Genomic DNA, 23301 nt, shown 5'->3' with positions numbered 1-23301 from the left:
AAAACCTGTCAAAACAAACTTGTTGCTTCCATTGTAATGACTGTGTTAACTTTGATTTGACCTCGATTGATCTGTTGAATATTGCAATTCATAATGTGGTGTTCAGCTGAGAGAGTACTTGTGAGTACAAGTACATTGTCATCTTAAACGTGACATCAATCTAAATCACATCTTAGAGTGTCTTTGAGTGGTTGCCACTTGCAGAATTTTATAGCAGATAAAATATTATATATATTTGCATGTCCTTATACCATTTACCAGAAAAATCTTATAAATTTATATTGACATCGCTCTAATATAGCAAACATAATATTCAAATTTCTAGAGAGAGAAGATACATGTAAGAGATGTCGACATTGATGTCGATCGATAGCTCTGCCTCCTATATTAATATTGATTATGTGACCTAAAAACCATTCCGGGTACATATCAAATTCCGGACAGAGACATGTATCGTTGCTTCAGTTTTCTTTCATGGCACCAAGGCATTGCTTTTGAGCAAATGTTTTACCTAATATAATCATGCATATGTAGATCTTGCTATTAATTGTAAAATGTTTCGGATTCACTTCATTTACAGCTTGGTAGAGAACTTGTAAAAAGATCCAAAATAGGGCGTTAAATCAACTCATTCTTCACCTACAATGAATGCTTGAAATGTTCCTACTTATCACTCAAGGTATTCTGATTAGCCAGATATTCTTAAACACACTTTGTTCATAAGTATGCATTTACATGTCAAAATTAAAAGTAATTGTCCTAGGAAAAGTTTTTTTCTTCAAATATGCGTAAATTACATCTTAAAATGAATTATTTTGTCGACTATGAATGGACCGTATTACTTTAAGATTCAATTTTCGCAGAACATTAGTCACGTCACCTGTCAATCTTATTGGCAAATGACAAGGTAGAGTAACGGCTGAATTTGGCCTCCTATTTGTTTGTTTGTTGGGTTGGTTGTTTAAAATCCCTTTGAAAATATTTCACTCATATTGAGATGCACTTTTTTTGTGCCAGTACCTACTTCGACACAGGACTTCAGCTTATACAATGTATACACCGCATCTGGGGGATGAGGGACCTGCCTCCACGTAACACAATGGAATTCTAACCCGGGACGAAAGGACTCTGTGACTCTAGAGCAAACGATCTAACCACTGCGCCATGCAGGTGTCTTATTAAGGTCTTCCGCTCCAGGCGGAAGACCTTCTACTGATTCTGATGGTTAAGATTATTAAGGTCTTCCGTTTCCAACGGAAGACCTTCTACTGATTGTGATGATTAAGATTATTCTTTTTTTTTTTTTCCTAGACGCCAACTTTGACGCTTCATATCTTCCTCATTTTTAAACAGATTTTGTTCAAATTTTCAGAGCTTTTAGACTTTACAAAACACTGTCAGAATACCGTAATACAATTCGGAAATTACCTTCTGTTCACGAGTTATTCCCCTTTGATTGAATTTTGCATGCCTCCCATTTCCAGACAAAGGCTCAGAAATGGTTATAATTGGAGCACAAAACCCTTTGAAATTGAAAAGAGGAAGCATTGAAGTTGTGCACATCGGTTTTTGTTTTTTGATTTTTGCATTAAAAATGGCGCTAGAGAGGGGTCAAAAGTTAGAACGCGGAAAACAGCAAAAAATTTGACATATTTTCCTTTATATCTTGAAAACTAGAAATATTTTGTTAAGACATGTAGAACAAAAGTTGTGCATAATTGCAAGGGCTTTCATATTATACTATTTAAAAGGGGCTGGCCCCTATGATTAGGGATCTTGGGCCCTTAAAAGTTTTTGCTTTATAACTCAAAAACGGTAAATATTTCGATCTGGATCTTGGGAACAAAATTGTTCTTTTACACCTTTTTGATCTAATGAAAATGTTGTTTTGTTCGAGTATACCATGGGTATTGCGTAATACGTATTAGAAAGCAGGCCAGGTAAACAGGTAACGTTTTTCATTCGGCAAGGAAATCAGACCTCTTCATGTGTATAACTTAAACAGACTTGCTATCAATAATATACCCTGCGATATTTAATGTTAATTTTCTTTTTAATAAGGTTTAAAACGTGGTTTATGGTTCACTATTAAATTATTTATTACAACTAGCCTTTCTTTTCTTCTTTTTTAAATTAGGTTAATAGTGTTCAAAAGCGGAGAATATTAAATCTATCTTTCTACGTTTATTATTACAACAAACTTTGTAAGTGATTTTAAACTGTATGCATTGAATAATTCACGATCAATATCTGTATGCATATTACGTTCTCCATGTTCAGCTCGATGTTTAGTTATGTAACCCAACGCGCGAATCCCACGCTGTTGATCGAGGTCACCAGTGTACTAGCCACCTGTGGCCATAAACAAAGCTAGTATTTGTGATCGCGTATAATGTCAATTTTGTACAAAGAGCTATTAATTAATGGAAAGTTATGTTTTTAATTATATCGAATCAGTAAGATTACTTTACCGATCTTTTATAATCTTAATTCCAAACACTGGTGCATAAAAATCATTTTGAATTTTAATCGCTGTTTTTGTCTGTTCACGCAACAATACATTTAAAAAAAGTATTGCTCTATCCCGTGTTGTTGTATTTTAATTCATCTGCAATTGTAATTGAATGGGGGCTTCGGTAAATAATTGTAATTACTACGCATGCTAAGCACATATTATTTTTACCACCACTCTTGTGAATGTCCATTTATTATTTATAGAATTAAATAAACATTAACATAAATAAAAATTCCTTCAAATATACATGTACTATAATTCAAGTCTTTGTAATATAGCAAACAGTTTCATCCGTCTCTGCCGCTTTGTGTCTTTAAGTGTTGTAGTCCATACACGTGGCCACAGAGAGCCGCGGGCACCTCGATGTTGAAATACATTGTTGCTCTACACCGCACAAACAACTAGCGTGTACATGCAGTGTAGTAATTGGCAAAGATTGTTTGAAAAATATAAACTCGCATGTGTTCGCTACGAAGCATTCATTTTAAAATTTTATTTACATGTAGATACCTTATAAGAACAAAATAAAGTAAATACAAATATCGTGTGCTCGGAAGGGAAGATGGCTTGAAAGGGTGTGTCTGTGAATGCTTAGATCTAGCAAAACACTTCGCAAAGTTAAGCATACTTGTGTCCAAATCCTTTAAAAGTGGGGGCAATCCCTAATCCTCGCACCCTTCCTTTTTGAATCTAAAAATATATACCATACTGAGTGTTGTATATAGAGCGGGAATGTTATTTTATTAGTCCTTAAAGGCACAACTTAAGAAATGACTTATAATTTTTTTTTTTAGATAAGATTGTTTCGCGATACAGCTGTGATAAATCTTAGGAACTTCTAAAGTTATAACTTAGGCATATCTTAAGATAACTTAGGAAACGTTTTTGAAACAGGCATGTCAAGCATTCAGTCAGATCTATTACGACGTCCATATTACCATATAAGAGAATGAAATTTTGTTTTGTATATAAAGTGGTTATTACAAATATGCGTGTTACAAAAATGTATGTTGAAATCTTCAAAAGCTATCGAATTATTTGCATACGTGTACTCGTACATATGAACATTGATCAACACTGATCAAGTGTATACCGGGACCCGGGATAGTCTTATTATAGCTCTTGCTTTGTCAAATCATTACTTTCATACCCCTTGCATTTAAGAAAAACAATGTTATAAAAAAAAATAATAATATGAGATATAACAAGTAAACATGTAGCGTGTGCAATTTATTTGGCTAGGGGCATGTACACACGTGGTTCGAAACTGTAGAGGGCTACAAATGCGGCCATAACTAGTATATTTTTGAGGTGTTATAAAAAACAAATAATACTCACAAAAGCTTATAAAATTGCCGTTCTATCGATACCTTATATGCCATGTTTCATCCACCAACAACGCCACGACATCGATGAGAAATACGTTTCTACACGGGCATTTTCTTCGAAAAGGATAGGAAGTTAATGAATTAAAATAATTAATTCTTTTAGTTAACGCATTATGTTTACCTCTTTATTTGTTGTATGCAATAAGTATAGACCTTACTAATAATGACTGTTTGGTTGTCACACCTGTGCATGTGTCGTGCGAGGTACAGCGGTAAGGTAAATTACCGAGAGTCGCGATGTGCGGGGTGATTCGGAATACCCTAAATGACGGTGGTCCATTGAATTTCTACTAGTAAATCAACCTGTCAAATCTAACATGGGCCCACATAATACGGCTAAATTCGTTTCATGAATGAACTGGTTCTTAACAAATATATGTACAGTATACAATATCTTTTCTTTAGATCTGTTTGTTTATTATTTTCAACCACAATCTGCAGTACATGTATAGTTACACGAAATCCATGCACAACGGCGCTACACCTGTCAATCAAAATCACTCGATATTGTGAACTCAGTCTGGTGTTACGGCAGCATTTCCGAAGTGATTCAAAATATTCTATCGGCTAGTTCTAATTTTTCGCGTTGAATAATAATATTTTGGAACAAAGTTGGAATTAAGGCTGGAGCTGCATGCTGTGAATTTATCACACCTGCAGTCTGCAGTCTTCCCTTCTTACATGTATATGAAGCATCTGTTGAGTAATGAATCAGAGAGCATAATATGCGGAACAAGTTTGATTGAGATTTTTACTTTTCCTTTAAGATAAAATGATTAATAACATAATTTATGCATCTAATAGATACATATAAATGTACATGTATAGCTTTTTAAAAACAAGAATCTGTAATTGAAAATGTGAAAGTGAAGAGTTTAGGTAATAGTTCTTAACCAAAATTTAATGACAGTTCATTCCTTCCTAGTCTCTATATAACTTTTAATTACGGCCGTGCCCTCTCCCCTTCAAAAGATGTCTAATACATACTTTTAAATTCTGTTTATGTATCAAGAAATTTCCACAGGTACTTGTGGACAGGATCCCCCCCCCCCAATTCAACCCCAATGTTTGTTGGACATTTTTTTCCCACAAATTATATTTATTACACTTATTCATCATGTGTACCATAGGAAAAAATCGAGTACAAGTACCTGTGGAAATTTCTATTTGCCCCCCCCCCCTTCCCCAAAAAACTGAAATTGTTTTCTACGGGCTTGACAACAGGTACTTGTGGACAGACCCCACAAATTATATTTATTGCACTTACTCCTCATGTGTACCATATGAAAAAATTGTGAGAACCCCAAAATAATCGTTCCACACAAAAAATGCCTCACTATGTATAGTTAAAACATTAATTTTTCATATTTCTTGATGAAATTAACATTAATAAAATCAACACAAAATTAATACCGTATTACATATCACTTGAATTTATCATAAAGCAGAAAATCTGTTCTGCCGGCTTCAAGGCCAGCTCAGGAACCTAAAGATGTCCTCATTTTCCAAGTCCAGTACAGAACGTAAATTAAATGAAATATATCACACGATCACTGGGAAGAACTCAAAGAAAGAAGACTCTTGAGGAAAAGATATTTTGATTCGACTTATAGACTGAAATAAACCCATATTCTCTTTTTGCCACTCTTTCCTGGTGCCCTGGGACTCTGAATGTAGGATCAGTATTTTTCTCACAGGTCCGTTGTACGGATTGTACGGGGGGGGGGGGGGGGGGCAGACCTTCTGAAAATAGTCTTTTGTTGTAGTTTTAATATGTAAATTTTGATTTAGTTGCTGCTTGCACCCTCCCCACTCTTTGTTTCTCTACGATCATACATACACGAATCCCAGCAAAAATGTAATGACCCCCCCCCCCCCTCCAACACACACTTTTTTTTTTAAATGTGTATTGCGATAGGACTTAAAATTGGAAAACATTTTCTGTATATCTCTACATCGAAAAATATAAAACAAATTTTTTTTTTATATTTCCTTTTTAAAACAACATAGATAATTATGCATAGCTAATTAAATACTGAATTAAATATTTATCTTTGCAGACAATATGCTCTGGGTTATAGAACATGATGTGAAAGCGTATCGTAATGCACCTTGTAATCCGTTGGATTTTCAGATTTAAGGCCAATGCGAAAACCCAAAGACGCCGACATTTTATTATGCTACTGTAATCGAAGATCCGGGGGGCATACAGTTTTTGTCCTGTCCACCTGTCTATTTGTCTGTTAGACTGTGTTAGCCTCTTTGTCCGCAAAAACTTTAACTATGCCCATAAAATTTGATTGGTTGGAACTACTGCTTTCATATTTCTTATGTGTATTCCTAGTAACAAGGACTTCCTTCAGGTACCAACATATTTGACCTCTTGACCTTGAACTTGGAGTTTGATCCTCTTTCGCAAAATTTTACCAAACTATAACCTTGGCCAAAACTTTTGAACAGTTGGTGCTACGGCTTTTATACTTCACATCTGTATCCCTTGTGATAAGTCTCCTCCTTGGGTATAAATATGTTTGACCATTTGACCTTGACCTTGGAGTTTGACCAACTTTTAAACAACTTTAGCCTTGACAATAACTTTTGAATGAATAGTACTAGGGCTTTTATATTACATAGGTAATTTTCTTGTGACAAGGCCTGTCATTGTATACCTTTAATTTTGACCATTTTACCTTGACCTTTGATTATTTCCTACTTTTGAAAAACTTTAACCTTGGTTTTAACTTTTGAACAGTTGGTGCTAAGGCTTTTTTAATACCACATGTGTATTCCTTGTAACAATTAAGACCTTCCCTCAAGTACAAACAATTATGTTCCCTTGACCTTGGAGTTTGACCTTTTAAAGAAATTAACCTTGGCCATAACTTTTAAACTGTTGCTGCTGTGGCTTTCATACAAGTATATATTTCACAGTATATTCTTTGTTCAAGACCTTTATTTGGGTAATAACATTTTTTTTTTGTCTTTTGATCTTGACCATGGAGTTTGACTTGCATTTGAGAAACTTTTAACTTTTGCCATAAAATGCCACATGGGGGCATCAGTGTTTCAAAAATCACACGTTGTTCAGTATCCAAATCGGGCATAAAACATTTACAATGATCCTTTAAAGCAGTGAGTTGAACCTAATAAATTACGACTATAGAAATTATGATAATTTATTTCGATGTATGGTCTAAAAAAAACGTTTATTATACCTCTGTGAAAACTAGCTTACAAGTGAAAAATCACTAGTAAAATAGAATTTGATTGGCCGAGAAAGTCACGTGTCCATCATGTTTGCCCTGCAACAAAACGTCGTGTTTCACGATTGTGACGTCACAATTAAACGAGTGAGGAGTTAGATTGTTTATAGCGACGCTGCTAACTTCGTTCGCGCGGTAACAACAACTTAAAATTCACCCCAAAAAATCACCTTAATTAATGGAATTGCATACAGATATTAGATTAAACGTTCTTTATTAAAATGTTTGCACTTTTCAAAATTCGTTTATGGAAATACAGCTAACATACGTCATGAGACGTCACAGTCTAGACGTTCCAAATGTCTCGTGCTGTTTGAAGAGGCGGATCTTAAAATTAAGTGAACAATGCACTCGCCCAACGGTCGCACCGTCAGCATATTATCGTTGATTGATTGTGTCGATTTAAATGTGTAAAAATGTAATGGTGTTTGAATGTTCCTGGTGTGATCACACAAACTTGTCACGTAGGATTTTATTTTAATGAAACGAGGCTATTGGTGTACCTGTAACTTACATCTCTTTCATATCGTTCTCATCAAATGCATGTTTGCTTTATTCATTGGATCTCCTTTGTAATTCCTGCATTTTGGTTAATTCGGTATTATAAACAATTTATTGCATAATAGTGAGGGAGACATAAAGATTTCTTCGCAAATGAAAAATCATATTTCTCTCTGGCGTTGCCTTCGGGGAGTATGATTTTTCATGGGCGAAGAAATCTTCAAGTTGCCCTCGGGGAATATGATTTTTTATAGGCGAAGAAATCTTCATGTCTCCCTCACTATCATGCAATAAATGCAAACTGTGAACTTGTCAACTGCGAAACACACAAAAGGGTATCGCTGATATCATACAGAGTGTATCATTGCCTTGATCAGGCCCATAGGAAGCAAATTCAGGGTTTTTTTTTTGGGGGGGGGGGGGCACAGCCATACATTTTCAGTTGACAGTTGAGGGGGCACTACCACCATAAATTTCCTGACAAGCAAAAAAAAGGTTACCAACTACCAAAAATTCCTTGACAAGCAAAAAAAAAAAAAAGAAGGTTATCAGACGTTTCTATTGAGGTGGCACAAGCTATAGTAACTATGTCTACTATAGTAATCTATATATCGGCAAAATTATTGGGGGGCACGCCCCCCCCCCCCTCCCTCGGTTCCTACGGCCATGTTGATTAAATTTAGGGTCACTAAGGAAAGAATGTTTTGACTGGATGAATGGTCTGAAAGAACATGTGTTAACTTGTCGAGTCGGTAACACATAGATGGGGTTTGCTTATAACCAGAGTGTGTCATGGTTTGATGCAAGGTCATTTGAACGAGTTCAAGGTCATCAACGGAGAAACAACATTCCTTAACTGTCTTTCTACTGGTGAGACATTGCAAGTTGATACCCCTTACAAGATTGCTTATAACCTTAGAATGTGGCATGACCTTGACTCAAGGTCACTTTTTCCTGTTCGCAGCTCCAACGGAAGACCTACTCGTTGCTTTGCAACGAGCTCTGCTCTAGTTCTTATTATTCTTTTTTTTTTTTTCCTAGACGCCAACTTTGAGACCTCATATCTCGCTCATTTCTCAACGGATTTTGCTCAAATTTGCAGGGTTTATAGACGTTACAAAACTCTATCAGAATGCTGTCAAACATTTCAAAAATCCACTTCCGCTTTTGGGTTATTTCCCTTTAAATGAAAATTTAGGGGGCTTCATTTCCAGACAAAGGCTCAGAGACTACAAGAGCTGGAGTAGAAATTTTACCGAATTTAAATAATAGAAGCATTGAAGTTGTGCACATCGGTTTTTGTTTTTCAATTTCTGTATTCAAAATGGCGCTAGAGAGGGGTCAAAAATTAGAACGCCTAAAAGACCGAAAATTTACACATACTTTCTTTTTTATCTTCTAAACTAAAAATATTTTGATAAAACATGTAGAATAAAAGTTGTGCACAATTTTAAGGCCTTTCATTTGAGACCACTAAAAAGGGTCTGGCCCCTAAAAATAGGGATCTGGGGCCCTTTAAAGTTTTTGCTTTATAACTCAAAAACGGTAAATATTTCGAAATAGCTACCGCAAATAAAGTTGTTCTTAAACATCTTATTAATCTCATGAAAACGTTATTTTGTTTGAGTCTTGTGTTCTAAATGAGCTAGAAGCATAACACATATACAGGTAAGTGTTTTCATTCAGCAAGTAAACAAGAGCTCTTTATGCGTGTAATTAAGATAAACTTACTATAAATAATAAACCTTGCTACATTAGATGCTAATATTCTTTAGAATCAAGTTCTTGAAGTATTTTGTGCTTTATTTCCAAATTATTTACTGACAACTTTCCCTTTTATTTCGTTTGTTTTCAAATTTGGATAAACCAGTCTACTAAACAGGGAAAAAAAGAGATAACCTTTTCTTCTCATCATATAAAAACAAACAATAAAGTTAGAAAATAAAACAAAACTTTAAACATAGACTATTCACAGCCAGTAAGTACACGCCTTTTACATTCACCTTGTGTGTTTACAATTATGTAACCCCTCCCTCGATAGCGCGTGGCAAAGAAGGTCACCGAGGATCAATCGGCGTGTGAACCAGCGACCTAAGGTCATACACAAAACAAACCATAGAATGGCCATTCCAAATACATTTTAACTAAGTGATGAGTGGATAAATATGTTGAATCTTTCAGATTATTTCATATCTTTGATTAAGTCGCTAGTACATTTCAATTTATATTTTATTCGCTGAATTACAAGAAAGTTGCATATTTATTCTTATAAACATTGCATTGTTGAGATAATTGCGCTTTGTGGAAAATTACTTTAAAATAATTTCGAATCTTTCATATGATTTCGTCTTACTGTTTAATTATCACTCGCTCGTTTTAATCAGCTAGTCTTAACTGCCTTTCACTTATTCACTTCAAATTCAATGCATTTTGAATGCCGAAAAGACCACTTTGTTTGCGTATTAAAGAAACAGTTTATTTATCTCTCTGTTATTATTTAACGAGTTGCTATTTCTTTCATGAACATTAAACAGGATATATATAATTATCACGATAATTGTATGTTGAGGTCACATTTTTAATTGTCAGGAAAATCGAAAATAAAATTAAGTACTTTTGAGTTTTTATTATTTTCTTCCTAACTTACAATATTATTCCATACAAAATATTAGGTCGGACGCAAGTAACCCAAATCTTTCACTTGTATTTGAAAATTCTATCGAGCGTCGAATGAATTTTACCCGTTCAAAAGTGTACCAAAAAAACCCTTCCTATGCAGTTTTCTTTGGGAATCAATTGGCTTAGATAGTCTACTCCGACATGTGTGGACAAAACTCATGCATTGAGAAGCCATACATTTCAAACTCTTGGTCAGTGCATGTGAAGATCACGCATGGCAATTAGTGTCTGGAAAACGAAGTATGTTTTATAAGTGATTTGACAGGTTAAGATTTGTTCTCATTCCAAATTAAATACAAACACAAACCCGTTATTTTCTTTGTTATTTTATACCGTCAGTTATATCAGATAGATTGTGTTTTAAAAACGCGTTGTTTAGGAAGATTAATCTTATGCATTTGTTTTATTTCATTATAATAAAATGAATTTACCCTTGACACGAATTACTTGTACATACATGTAAGTACGCGTAAATGCGGTTTAATTTGTTTATGTGGAAGAGCGCCCAGAATAAATACACTTCGAACTCTGGAATTTCCCTATTTTACTGTTTAAATCATAGGTCCGCTCAGCTGACGAGTTGTTTTAATAACGGTAATAAATTATATTCAAGTCCTGGCCAGCGATCGTTACGGTTGGTGACATTGCAATTAAACAGGTCGGTACTAAGGTACTAAGATACTAACGGGTATATATATTTTCACCTAATATGTTTTCATTAAGTGTTTTCATAAGAAGTAAATTGCTGGAGGATATCATGTTCTCCCTGATCACATCGATAGCGTGTAGAAACAGCGGTATATGAACACACGCTTTTGTGTACAAAGCAAACGTGTAAACCAAAAGGATGAGAGAAAAACGACGAAATAAAAACATTTCTCTATTTACTGAAATTATTGTCTTTAGACAGAAAAAAATAAATGATTATCCACCTGAGAACATGTGAAAATTATACCCAAATACAATGTAACGAAGGATTTTGGGTTTAATCCCGAGTACGCAATTATAGCAATGATGTGTACATGGACATGCAGAATAGCGCTTTTTTTTTATCCTTCGTCCATGTGTTCCTCCTTAACGGAAAAAATTATCAGTAAATTATATTATACCGAACGAGGTTGAAAAATGCCGAACTTTATTCCTTAAAATTAACAGCAATTATCCAACTTTTCTCATATCACTGTAAAAATGCCCTAAAAACTAAAACCGTCTGGTTTGACTTTGTCAACACGTTTTAGATCGGCTTTGAGATTTTTATTAAATGTCGCTTATTCTACAAGTCCTTATAATGAAAGAAAACACTGGCAGATTTAGAGGAGGTTCAGGGGGCCTGCCCCCACTGGCGGATTTAAGGGGGGCGTGGGGGCGCACGCCCCCCCCCCTAAAATTTTCAAAATATGACATGACTAATATTAATAATGCCATACTTTGGTTTTATAATTAATGGTCAATTAAAAAATGGTAATTCTATTTTATGACCAAGTATCGGTTTTCTTAAAAAAAGTCTCCCGATTTCGTTTGAAGGGTAAACAGCACTTGTCAATTTCCTATCATGATGCAAGGAAAAATACTGCAATATTTAAGGTATTCGACCCATAATAGCCTCAGATTCAGTGAATTTGAATGTATAACAGATATATATTGGCTAAATACTCAGTATAAGTAGACATAATCTTCATGTTTTAGTATCAATATATAAGAGCGGAATGTGTCCTAATTTTTGACCTTGTCCTGTCCTTGAAGAGTTATCCCCCTTTGCTTTTAATTAATAAAAATCAATTCTAAAGAAATCTATCTCGTAAAACTTTAGTTTTCAATCGCTTTTCTATTCCTTGTAATTGAATACGTCTTTCCACCACAGCATTTTTGGATATGCTTAGTATTTAAATTTTTATTTTCAAAAATTTGCGTGTCCCCATAAACATCAATGCAATCTTCATTAATTAATTGCTGCTTAGGTAATTATATTTTTGAAAATTTCTCTTGGTAAATCCTTTACTACTCTAAAATGCTTTGAATTAATAAAGTATTTAATACAGGATGGATATTTAAGGTTAGAAAATTAGGTCCTAATAAGGGTCGGATACCTTAAAGGCTGGTCGAAGGTAAATAACACTCGGCAAACCTCGGCTGATTCCGTCACCTTCATCCAGATGAGGTACGAATCGGCCGAGGTGTACCGAGTGAGGTAAATAAATGAATTTAAAATCAGACGGTCTACGTTACAAACCTATCCACTGATTGATGTATTTATTTATCAAATGGTGTAACTATGCAGTAATTTACTTACATAGATACAAGACTTTTTTTTAACGTCAGGATATAGGTTAGGATGGTCACAGTGTAACTTCGACCACCTGGTTAATTTCGACCGGTCATAAATACCTTAAAATAATTTGTTTATAACCCATTATAGTGTACACACATCTATTTTATGCAGAAAGAAAATGCATTTTTTTATATACAAATCAATGTCGATAATAATAGGCGAAATTTATTTCTTCACTGGAAAATTACATCCAAGAAGAAACTTTATCGCCCGAAAAATTAAGGACGAGTATTTTTAAACCATTGCGGGGAATTATCAGTTTATCACCTCTGAAAATATCTTGTATATACAGAAAGACACGGTGGATATTCCTGGCGTGAAATTTATCAACTATGTTTAAATTTGCACTTAAATTCATACCTTTTAAATTTATAGTATTTAGTTTTTACAAATAAAATGCAAATCAGCTGAACAGAAATCGGCCGAAGTTACCCTTTGCATGAATACGGCGTCAGCAGGTAACTCAGTTCGACCAATGAAAATGACGCAATGCTATTTGTTACCAGAAAAAAATCATGACCACCGTCCGTATAAAAAAGTATTAGGATAAGTATTATGTACAAGAATACTCCGTAGAAACTAGTTCTATAACCGTGTGACGGTACATATTGTCGTTTTGTACATATTGTCGTCGGCGACAATATGTACCTACCCTCACTGCACATATTGTCGTCCATCGGTACATATTGTCGCCGGCGACAATATGTACCGAGACGAGCCTTATTTTCTTCCTGCATAATGGACGACAAAATGTACTGTCAAGCACCAGCACATATTGTCGTCGGCGACAATATGTACAGTCAAGGTCGGTATATATTGTCGTCGATACATTGTTTTGACGAATATTTACTTGAGAAAAGAAAGAGAAATTGACAAACAGACACACGCACGGAGGGGGACAGACAGCATTACTCGCAATACGGTAGGGAGAAAACTTTCTGGTCAGAATATTGTGTCCAGGATTGATGTACATCACTGTGAAATATCAAGATACCGTAATTCTTGAGATATCTGATAAATCAGCTAGTCTTTTTTTTCTTGTAATATATAATTGGAGATTGAATACAGGTATTTGTTTTTGTTCAGTAGTAATATTATTTGGAAATTATTCTTATATACGATCATGTGCCGATATAATATTATAAATATAATTTATTGTTAATCATAATATAAGAATAACGCAAAAAATAACATTTTTAGATCACCTGAACTGAAAGTTCAAGTGAGCTTTACTGATCACATTTTATCTGACCGTCCGTCTGTTTGTTAACTATTCATAATTTCAGCTTCTTTTCAGGAACACATTTTTACAACAAACAAACAAACAAATTTAAAACAAAATCAATTTTGTTCAAGTCATGACCCCAGGTGTAATGTGAGCCACAATGGGTGATCAAAATTTTACATAGGAATATATACGGAAAATCTTTAGAAATCTTCTAACACCAAAGACAGATGTAGCATCCCCCCCCCCCCCCGCTTGGTGGTTTGATTTTTCTTTTTTGCTTTGGTAAATTTTGTTTGTTTAACTTGTATATACTATATACTTATTCCACATAATTAAATAATAAAGTTAACATATACAATAACACTGATGGACGACAATATGCGCAGTGAGGGAAGGTACACATTGTCGCCGGCGACAATATGAACAGGACGACAAAATGTACCGTCAAAATCATGCTGCATGAAATAGCAAACGAGACACGTCAGTGTGATTCTCACACCAATAACATTCACAAAACTACCAAAAAACAGCAAAATACATCTTTAAACAACAAATATCTTTGGGGCGACAATATGTATAGTGAGGGTGAGGCACATAATGTCGCCAGCGACAATATGTACATATGTAACTTTTCAGTCGGCGACAATATGTACAGATGGACGACAGTATGTGCAGTGAGGGTAGGTACATATTGTCGCCGACGACAATATGTACAAAACGACAATATGTACCGTCACAAACCGTGAAAAAATCATCTGTTTTGTTTACATGCGGTTTAGATGCCTGCGCATATATATACATGTACATTTGTAGCATGCCTTGACAAATCGGTAAATCAGTCTCTAGGCAGCTGGTGCACTTAATGTCTTCAAATTAGGTACATTTTGAAAATTACTTTTTTTCTTTTTGTCAGCATTTTTTCACAAACTTTTATGTTTTACAACAGAATAATTTAAATTAATATATATTTTTAAATTAGAGATGACGCGAATAATTTCATTTATATTTGCACATCGATCGAAAATACCCCGTGTGCGTTCGAAGTTACCCAGCACACATATCTTGTAAATCGAACACATTTATTTTATATCATGACGAATAACACATATAATACAATTTAATCTGAACAGTAAAAGGTATTCCGAAGGAAAAAGGATCCAGTAAAAGTTGAGCGTAATACATGTAATAGGCAGTGACATACTTCAACAAATCTAAATATAAAAAAATAATCGGTCGAAATCACACCACCGTACCCTACAGTGTATCTGTCATATATGCATAATACTTATAAAAACAAACGTTGCAATATTTAATTTTTCAATATTCAGATATTCTTTATGTATCATTGTGCTTCGTTTATTTCATACTGCTATAAAGGGAACTGCACGTTACAGCGAGTTTGTTTATTTTGTTTCGTTGGCTGCGGTGGAGATACATGTGTAGGTCAGTGAATGGAATTTAAAAAAAAAAACCCACTTTTTGGAATAATATTAGAGTTACATACAAATATCAGGTTGACTAGCATCCTTGCTGAAATAATAATGATTCAGAACGACTTCTAAGATACACGAAGTTCGGAGATTCACGAAGTTCGGAGATACACAAAGTTTCTGCTTTCTCAAGAGTAAATTTGAAATAAAAATTATCGAATGATTAATAAATTTGTACATTATTCTTAAGCAGACGTGAAATTCCTACAAAGACTTTAGAGTATTGTAAGTTACAAACTAAATTCATATCTTATAGGCTTTTGTGTAAAGGAAGTAATCAATACCACTATTTTTGTGTCTGGTTTTACTGACTCTTAAAATTCACGTAAACCCAGGAGCTTCCGGGGGCTTCGCGCCCTGGGCCACCACCTGGGCTTCGCCCTGGACCCACGGGGGGCCTTAAGGCGGTCCCCAGACTCCCTGCCTGAACGAAGTTATCCACGCCCCCCCCCCCCCCCCCAATCATAAATCCTGTATCCGCCAATGGCGCCCTTTTGTATTCAAATTATTTACATTTGCAAATATTTTTCTTAGATGAACCTATAGAAGAGAAAATATGTTCAATTCTGTATGAACTTATTAGGGGGTCAGAGGTCATGGCGTGACCGAATCACACAGCGAGACGATATCTTGTCTACATATTTCTGTCACAGTGACACTGGTTTCGGAACTTCTGAACCGTCAAAGCGATGAAAAAGATAAAATTATTGAAACATATATTTTTTTTTCGTTCAACAAATGATCGTTAGATCTTTCTTCGGTGTGAAGAATGTTTCTAATTAGCCTAAAATCACGCTTACCTTTTTAACCCGAAATTCCTTTGAAGGTATGTAAACTGAAGACGATAGCACCGCTTTTGACTTTATATATAAAGAACTCGTACAATAATTGTAAGATAATTCCCAGTAGCGATCATTGTTTTTTCATTATGAACAGATATTTCCTGAACTGGACTGCTAAACATCAATGTAAGTATTCAAATGTTGGAGCGAGGCGAACTCTCAAGACCAAACAACTTCTAGGTCATTGCGCGTCACAACATAGCAATACGGCGGGCCGTTCGTGTAATAAATGCAGTTCTATTCAGAATATTCGTCTCAAACGTAAATAAAAGTAATAAACAACAATGTTAAAAAGTTCACTGGGAAATGAACTTGGTTGGTACGTGATCAAATCTTCTGAGAAGCCCTTCGGGCTTCACAGGATTTGATCACGTGACCAACCAAGTTCATTTCCCAGTGAACTTTTTAACATTGTTGTTTATTTTTTAAATATACACAAGATTTAATAAATCAATTTATTATGTGGCTTTGGCCCCTACCCCGACACAAAACTGGTCGGGCCCCCTTTTCAAGATTCCTGTATCCACCACTGAAAAAGAATGTGTTGTTCTCTTGGATGTCGATATCTGAATTATGTTTTATTTAAACACCTAGTCTAATATATCATGGGCGCCCATAATAGGACGATTATTTGTTTTTAGCTCACCTGAGCCAAAGGCTCAAGTGAGCTTTTCTGATCAAAATTAGTCCGTTGTCTGTCGTCTTTGGCGTTGTCGTCGTCGTTGGCGTAAACTTTTCACAATTTCAACTTCTTCTCCAGAACTACTGGGCCAATTTCAACCAAACTTGGCACAGAGTATCCTTGGGTGAAGGGGATTCAAGTCTGTTCAAATGAAGGGCCACGCCCTCTTTCAAGGGGAGATAATAAAGAATTAGTGAAAAATTAATAGCATCTTTTAAAAATCTTCTCCTCAAGAACCACAAAGCCAGGGAAATTGAAACTCATGTGGAAGCATCCTCAGGTAGTGTAGATTTAAATTTGTTCAAATCATGACCTCCCGGGGTAGGACGGGGCCAGAATGGAGGATCAAAGTTTTACATAGAAATATATAGGAAAAACCTTTAAATCTCTTCTTCTCAAGAACAGGAAAGCCCTAATTGGTCATATTTATATGAAAGCATCCTCAGGTAGTGGAGATTCAAATTTGTCCAAATCATGACCCCAGGGGGTAGGGCTGGGCCACAATGGAGGATCAAACTTTTGCATAGAAATATATAGGAAAGACCTTCAAAAACCTTCTTTTCAACAACAGCAAAGCCATGATAAGTCATATTTATATGGAAGCATCCTCAGGTAGTGTAGATTCAAGTTTGTTCAAATCATAACCCCCGGGGGTAGGGCGGGGCCACAATGGAGGATCAAACTTTTGCATAGAAATATATAGGAAAAACTTTTAAAATCTTCTTCTCAGGAACAGCAAAGCCCCAATTGGTCATATTTATATGGAAGCATTCTCAGGTAGTGTAGATCCAAGTTTGTTCAAATCATGACCCTCGGGGGTAGGGCGGGGCCACAATGGAGGATCTAAGTTAAACATAGAAATATATAGGAAAAACCTTTAAAAATCTTCTTCTCAAGAACAGCAAAGCCATGATGAGTCATATTTATGTGGAAGTATCCTCAGGTAGTGTAGATTCAAATTTGTTCAAATCATGACCCCGGGGGATAGGGCGGGTCCACAATGGAGGATCAAAGTTTAACATAGAAATATATAGGAAAAATCTTTAAAAATCTTCTTCTCAGGAACAGCAAAGCCCTGATTGATCATATTTATGTGGAAGTATCCTCAGGTAGTATAGATTTAAGTTTGTTCAAATCATGACCCCCTGGGGTAGGGCGGTGCCACAATGGAGAATCAATGTCTGAAATAGAAATATTATAGGAAGGTATCTTCTGATAAAGAACTGCAAAGCCATGATTAGTCATTTTGATATGGAAGCCTCTTCAGGTAGTGTAGATTCAAGTTTGACCCCCGGGGATAGGGATGGGCCACAATGGGGGATCAAAAATTTCTTACATAGAAACATATTGGAAAATATCTTCTTCTCAAGAAATGAAAATCATGTTTAGTCATTTTGATATGGAAGCATCCTCAGGTAGTGTAAAATTCAATTTTTTCTTTCAAATGATAACCCCCAGGGGTAGTTTGGGGCCCAATGGGGATTGAAAGTTTTACATAAGAACACATAGAAAAAATATGTCTTCTCAAGAAAAGAAAAGCTATGTTTAGTCATATTGATATGGAAGTTCCTCGGGTAGTGTAGATTCAAGTTTGTTCAAATGATGACCTCTGGGATAGGAAGGAGCCACAATGGGGGATCAAAATTTTACAAATAAATATATGGGAATTTTTTTTAAAATCTTCTCAAGTACAACAAAGCCATTTGTTATATTGACATGGAAGCATCATCAGGTAGTTTAAAATTCAACCCCCCCCCCAACCCCCAGTAATCTTTTCAATACTGAACTGATTTGTGTCTAGCTAATGTGCTCAGGTGAGCGATGTGGCCCATGGGCCTCTTGTTTAAAATAAAGTGGTTCTTACGGATGTTATAAAAAACCTTATAAACGGCTAAATAATTACATGTATTTAATTCATCTACTACAAATGTTAGTTTAGTTATTTGCTTTCATAATCTAACTTTATAAATTAATACGAAAGTCGTGCGATCGTATACAAATACTCAGAAGCAATCTTTCATATTTAATGAACGTATAGGTGAATAAATTTCCTCTCATCACTATACGTAAACCCCCATCCTCGAAATAAATAGAATGTTTTCCTTCGCAGTCGGTTGGTTTTACCAGGTACATGTAAGTACAGGTGAGGATTGAGCTTTACAGAAGCAGGTGATGAATTCCGAGAGAAAGGCACTGCCTATTTTATATACATGTACATTCCTAGGGACCTGGTTTTCTGAACCGATCTCACTGTTATTCAAAGACCTAGTTAGAAATTCTCTCTCTCTCTCTCTCTCTGAAATGCAGGCCCGTCGATTGTAAAAAAAAATAAAATAATTTCAATTTTTAATAAGTATCTCATCTCCCAAGCCAAAGACACAAGTAAGCTTTTGCTGTTCATAATTCTTCATCTTTGTTTGCTATCTTGGTGTATATAAGCATTATCGTCGCTGTTGTTCTAAACCTACTCGTAAATTTTTCTCATTTTTATCTTATCAAGAACCACTGGACCATAACAACGAAAATTAACACAGAATATTTTTGGTAAAGTTTTGTTCAAATGAAGGGCCACATCCTCTTTTAACGGATACATGTAGTAAAAATTAGATGGGGTCCAGGCGCAGATCAAGGAATTTTTTTCCACGGAGGGGGGGGGGGGGGAGGGGATGCCAATAAAAAAATATTTCAACCCAGAAATTTCTTGACGAGCCAAAAAAAAACCAAACTCTTTTCCCAAACGTGAAAAACCTATTTCGTGTGTGTGTTTGTGTGTGTGTATGGGGGGGGGGTCCATTGACTTTTAAAGCTTCATACCTAAGACTTTTCATACCATTTTATCACAGATCCGCGTTTTCGAGAAAAGGTCCGCTTTTTCTAGGGGAGGGGGGGGGCATGGTCACATTTACTTGTTTAGTATATACATTTAACTGCCCCCCCCCAACCCCCTCTAGATCCGCACATGGGGTCATTTGAAAATAGTATTCTCAAGAATCCCTGGACTAGAATGAGAAAATTTCCAACATAGCATACATTCATTTTTTTTTTTCAAATATTGATTCCAGGGAGAAAGTTTGGGCCGGAAAGAGTGTTCATAATTTTACATAGGAATTTATATATCCCCCCAAACGAAGTGTGTGGGTTTGGGGTGGGGGTGTTTTGAGTCTTTTGGAATCACACTGTCCGTCTGCCTAGCTGTCCGTCTGTACGTGATAGTTTACCCAGGATATTATAACTTTGTTATGAAGAAACTGGAAGGTCATACTTGGTACAAAGATTACTAATGATCCGAAGGTGTGTCATAGTTTTGATCCAACATCATTCCGGCAAGTTCAAGGTTACTGGAAAAAAATAGCAAGTATCATACTTGATACAGGAATTACTTATGACAAAATTAAAGGGTTTGACACGACCTTCATCCAAGGTCATTCCTGTAAGTTCAAGGTCACTGACAGAAAAGTGTAAGATTACTGTATGTGCTATAATTTTGGAAGCTCATACTTGGAACAAAGATTGCTTATGATCCACCGGTTTGAGATAACATAGTACTAGATTGGCAGAAGAAGTGGCAAAATTCGTGCCTGGATTATAAATTTATAAGGGGTGGGAGGAACAAAGGAAACTTTTTCTCAGATTGCTTGAGATGGGTTTGTCCTGATGTTGAACAAAGGTTTTTCCGGCAAGTTCAAGGTCACTGGCAGATAAATATTATTTTTTTCCCATGCTATAACTTTGTAATATAAAATCACTGGAAGCTTTTACTTGATACAGAGATTGCTTATGATCCAAGAATGTGTTTTGACCTTGATCCAAGGTCTTTCTGGCAAGTTCAAGGTCACTGACAGAAAAGTGCAATATTCTTTTTCAGGTATATCTTTGTCATTGAGTATCACTGGAAGCTCATAATTTGTTCAAAGGTTTTTTTTGACCTTAACATAGGTCATTTAGGAAAGTTCAAGGTCACTGATATAATAAGTGTAAAATTCAAAAAGGTCTAGTCGCCCAAGTGGCGCAGTGGTAAGAGTGTCTGCTCTAGAGTCGTGGATTAAGGAGTTGATCCTTACGTCGCAGGTTCGAATCCCACTGAGGGACGCAGAGACTGATCCTTCGGATGAGACCGTACAAACTGAGGTCCCGTCTGGCAGTAGGTGCTGGCACGAAAAAGATCCCTCACTGCTCAATGGCCATGTGTGCCAAGTATAGGTCAAAATTTGCAGATCTCCATCGGCAAATGGTGGCGTCTCCATATGATTGAAAAATTCTCGAAAGGGACGTTAAACAACATACAAACAAATAAACAAAAAGGTCTATAATTCTGTAATAGAAAAAATTGCATGCATTTGCATTTCACTGAAAAGATGATAAATATATCATCCAGAGTGTGTAATGGCCTTGGCTTAAATACGAGGTCACTTAGAATATGATGTTTTGGATGAGTAGTCTGAAAGAATACGTGACTGTGAATTTTTTTTATGTCGGTGACATAAAGATGGTGTTTGCTCTTAACAAGCTGCAGAATGTGTTATGGCTTGACGCAAGGTTATATGGACAAGTTCAAGTTCACTGACAGGGGAATTTTACATTCCTTTACTGTCTTTCTACTGTGGAAACATTGCAAGTTGATGCCCCTTACAGGATTGTTTATAACCTTAAAATGTTGCATGACCTTGACTCAAGGTCGCTCTGTCCTGTCTGGAGCTCCGACGGAAGACCTATTCGTTGCATTGCAACGAGCTCGACTCTAGTTACAAAACGTACTACTGTTAAAATTGTGATAGTTTGCAATTACGAACTCTAAATAATGTTTGTTGTAAAATCAGGATCAGTTTTGATCTAATGCGTACAGGGAGGCCACAAGAGGATAGCAAAGTCCGATTTAATACCAAATTTTCTTGATTCTGATGGAATTTTGTCAACATTCAGATATTTTTCACTTCAAGAAATAAAGAGCATAAGCTTGCCTATCAGAGCTTTTTATACACAAGCATCAGATACTATTGCATGAAATATATAAATTTGGTAGATACACAAGCTTGTGCTCTGTGATTTCTAAAACAAATTGTGCTTTTAAATTTGTGAAATTTGATAAAAATTCGAACTGTAACATGGATGACAACAAGATTTTGAAAACGAACTATTGCATCGTTCTCAGAGACACCCAAGTTCAGGGGCCTAAGAGTGTCTAAGCTTAGCTTTTTCTTTGTACAAGAATTTTTAGATCGATCACTGTTTGTTTTCTTAATATTTCTCATTTCTGATATTTCCTTATCAGTGAGTTCAATTATAGCCGAATCTAACAGTACTGTAGATCACCAAATTTTGACGACACCTTAACTTCGTGAGATGGCCATTTGGTATTTATAAGTGAGACATATTTTTCACAAACTCTGGTTATTCTTCTATATAATCTTTTGTACTACAAATATATGCGAGAATTAAATTTTTGAGATCACTACTCCTCACAATATTAGTTACCTCGCAAAACAAGACAAAGTGGTCTGTCCTTGAAGTATATCTATATACATAGGTGGAGCTGATACTGTTGCTCGGAAACACTCGGCCTGTATCTGGTATTTCTAGAATCATGATAACAGATGTAAAAAGACTGGAAGGAGGGTGGAACAGGGTGAATTCAATGAATATTGCTTTAGTATAATCGTCAATCCAGTTTGCAGTGATTAAATTCCGTATTTGATTCATAGCTTGATGTCTGTAAGAGAATAATAAGGACAACATTACATAAACGTTTATTTCTTCTTTCTTGTAAAAGAACGGTGATTGATTGAATGAATGTAAAAAAAAAAAATCTGCGAAGTACTACTATTGTCAGAAAATCCATTTTAAAGTACACATAATTAAGGTAGTTTTACCCTTGTAAAAGAACTTTTCCAAAGTACAGGAATTAGTTTTTCTTTATAAATATCTCATAAAAATGTATATTCAAAGTTTAAGGGTTGATAATGTCTGACTAAATTAACTTGTAATTGTAAATTAAAAGTACCTTGAGTGATCCAACTTAAGAACGTATCCTGAGTTGTCATAGATACCATGGCGCCCAAACAACAGGTAAGGTGACGTTTTACCTCTAAAGGTTCCATTATCTTGATTGTGTACAAGTGATGATGAAAACTTTCGACACTTAAGAGAGATATAAGGGAGTGAACTCATGTCAACACACCCTCTCTCATCCTCTTTAACCTTCCTTAATTGCACATCTCCAATTATATAACTAGTTCCTTTTAGAACTGGTTTCTGCAAGAAAGTAAATTTAAAAGCAAATAAATAAACATTATTTAGATTAGTGTTCTACATTGTTCAAATTCTTAAGTGACATTCTTGAAAAAAAAAAAAAAGCTCTTAAACTTAGAGATAAATGCAGAAGGACCA

General features: G+C 35.5%; 1 protein-coding gene across 1 annotated transcript in view; it reads right to left on the bottom strand.

The window, feature by feature from the left end:
• The window catches only part of LOC133193586 (polycystin-1-like protein 1), a 149948-nt gene that overhangs the window by 9378 nt on the left and 117269 nt on the right, over positions 1-23301 (bottom strand). Inside the window, exons 57-58 of the mRNA XM_061329547.1 lie at positions 22916-23166; positions 22390-22624 (exon numbers count right to left, since the gene is read on the bottom strand). Coding sequence (XP_061185531.1) covers positions 22390-22624; positions 22916-23166 — 486 coding nt within the window. The remainder of the gene's footprint in view (positions 1-22389; positions 22625-22915; positions 23167-23301) is intronic.

Source organism: Saccostrea echinata, unplaced genomic scaffold (assembly GCF_033153115.1).
Source record: "Saccostrea echinata isolate AGI-Se365-2 ecotype Australia unplaced genomic scaffold, CSIRO_AGI_Sech_v1 ptg000028l, whole genome shotgun sequence".
NCBI classification, from domain to species: domain Eukaryota; kingdom Metazoa; phylum Mollusca; class Bivalvia; order Ostreida; family Ostreidae; genus Saccostrea; species Saccostrea echinata.
This window is presented reverse-complemented; position numbering and strand designations above follow the sequence as displayed.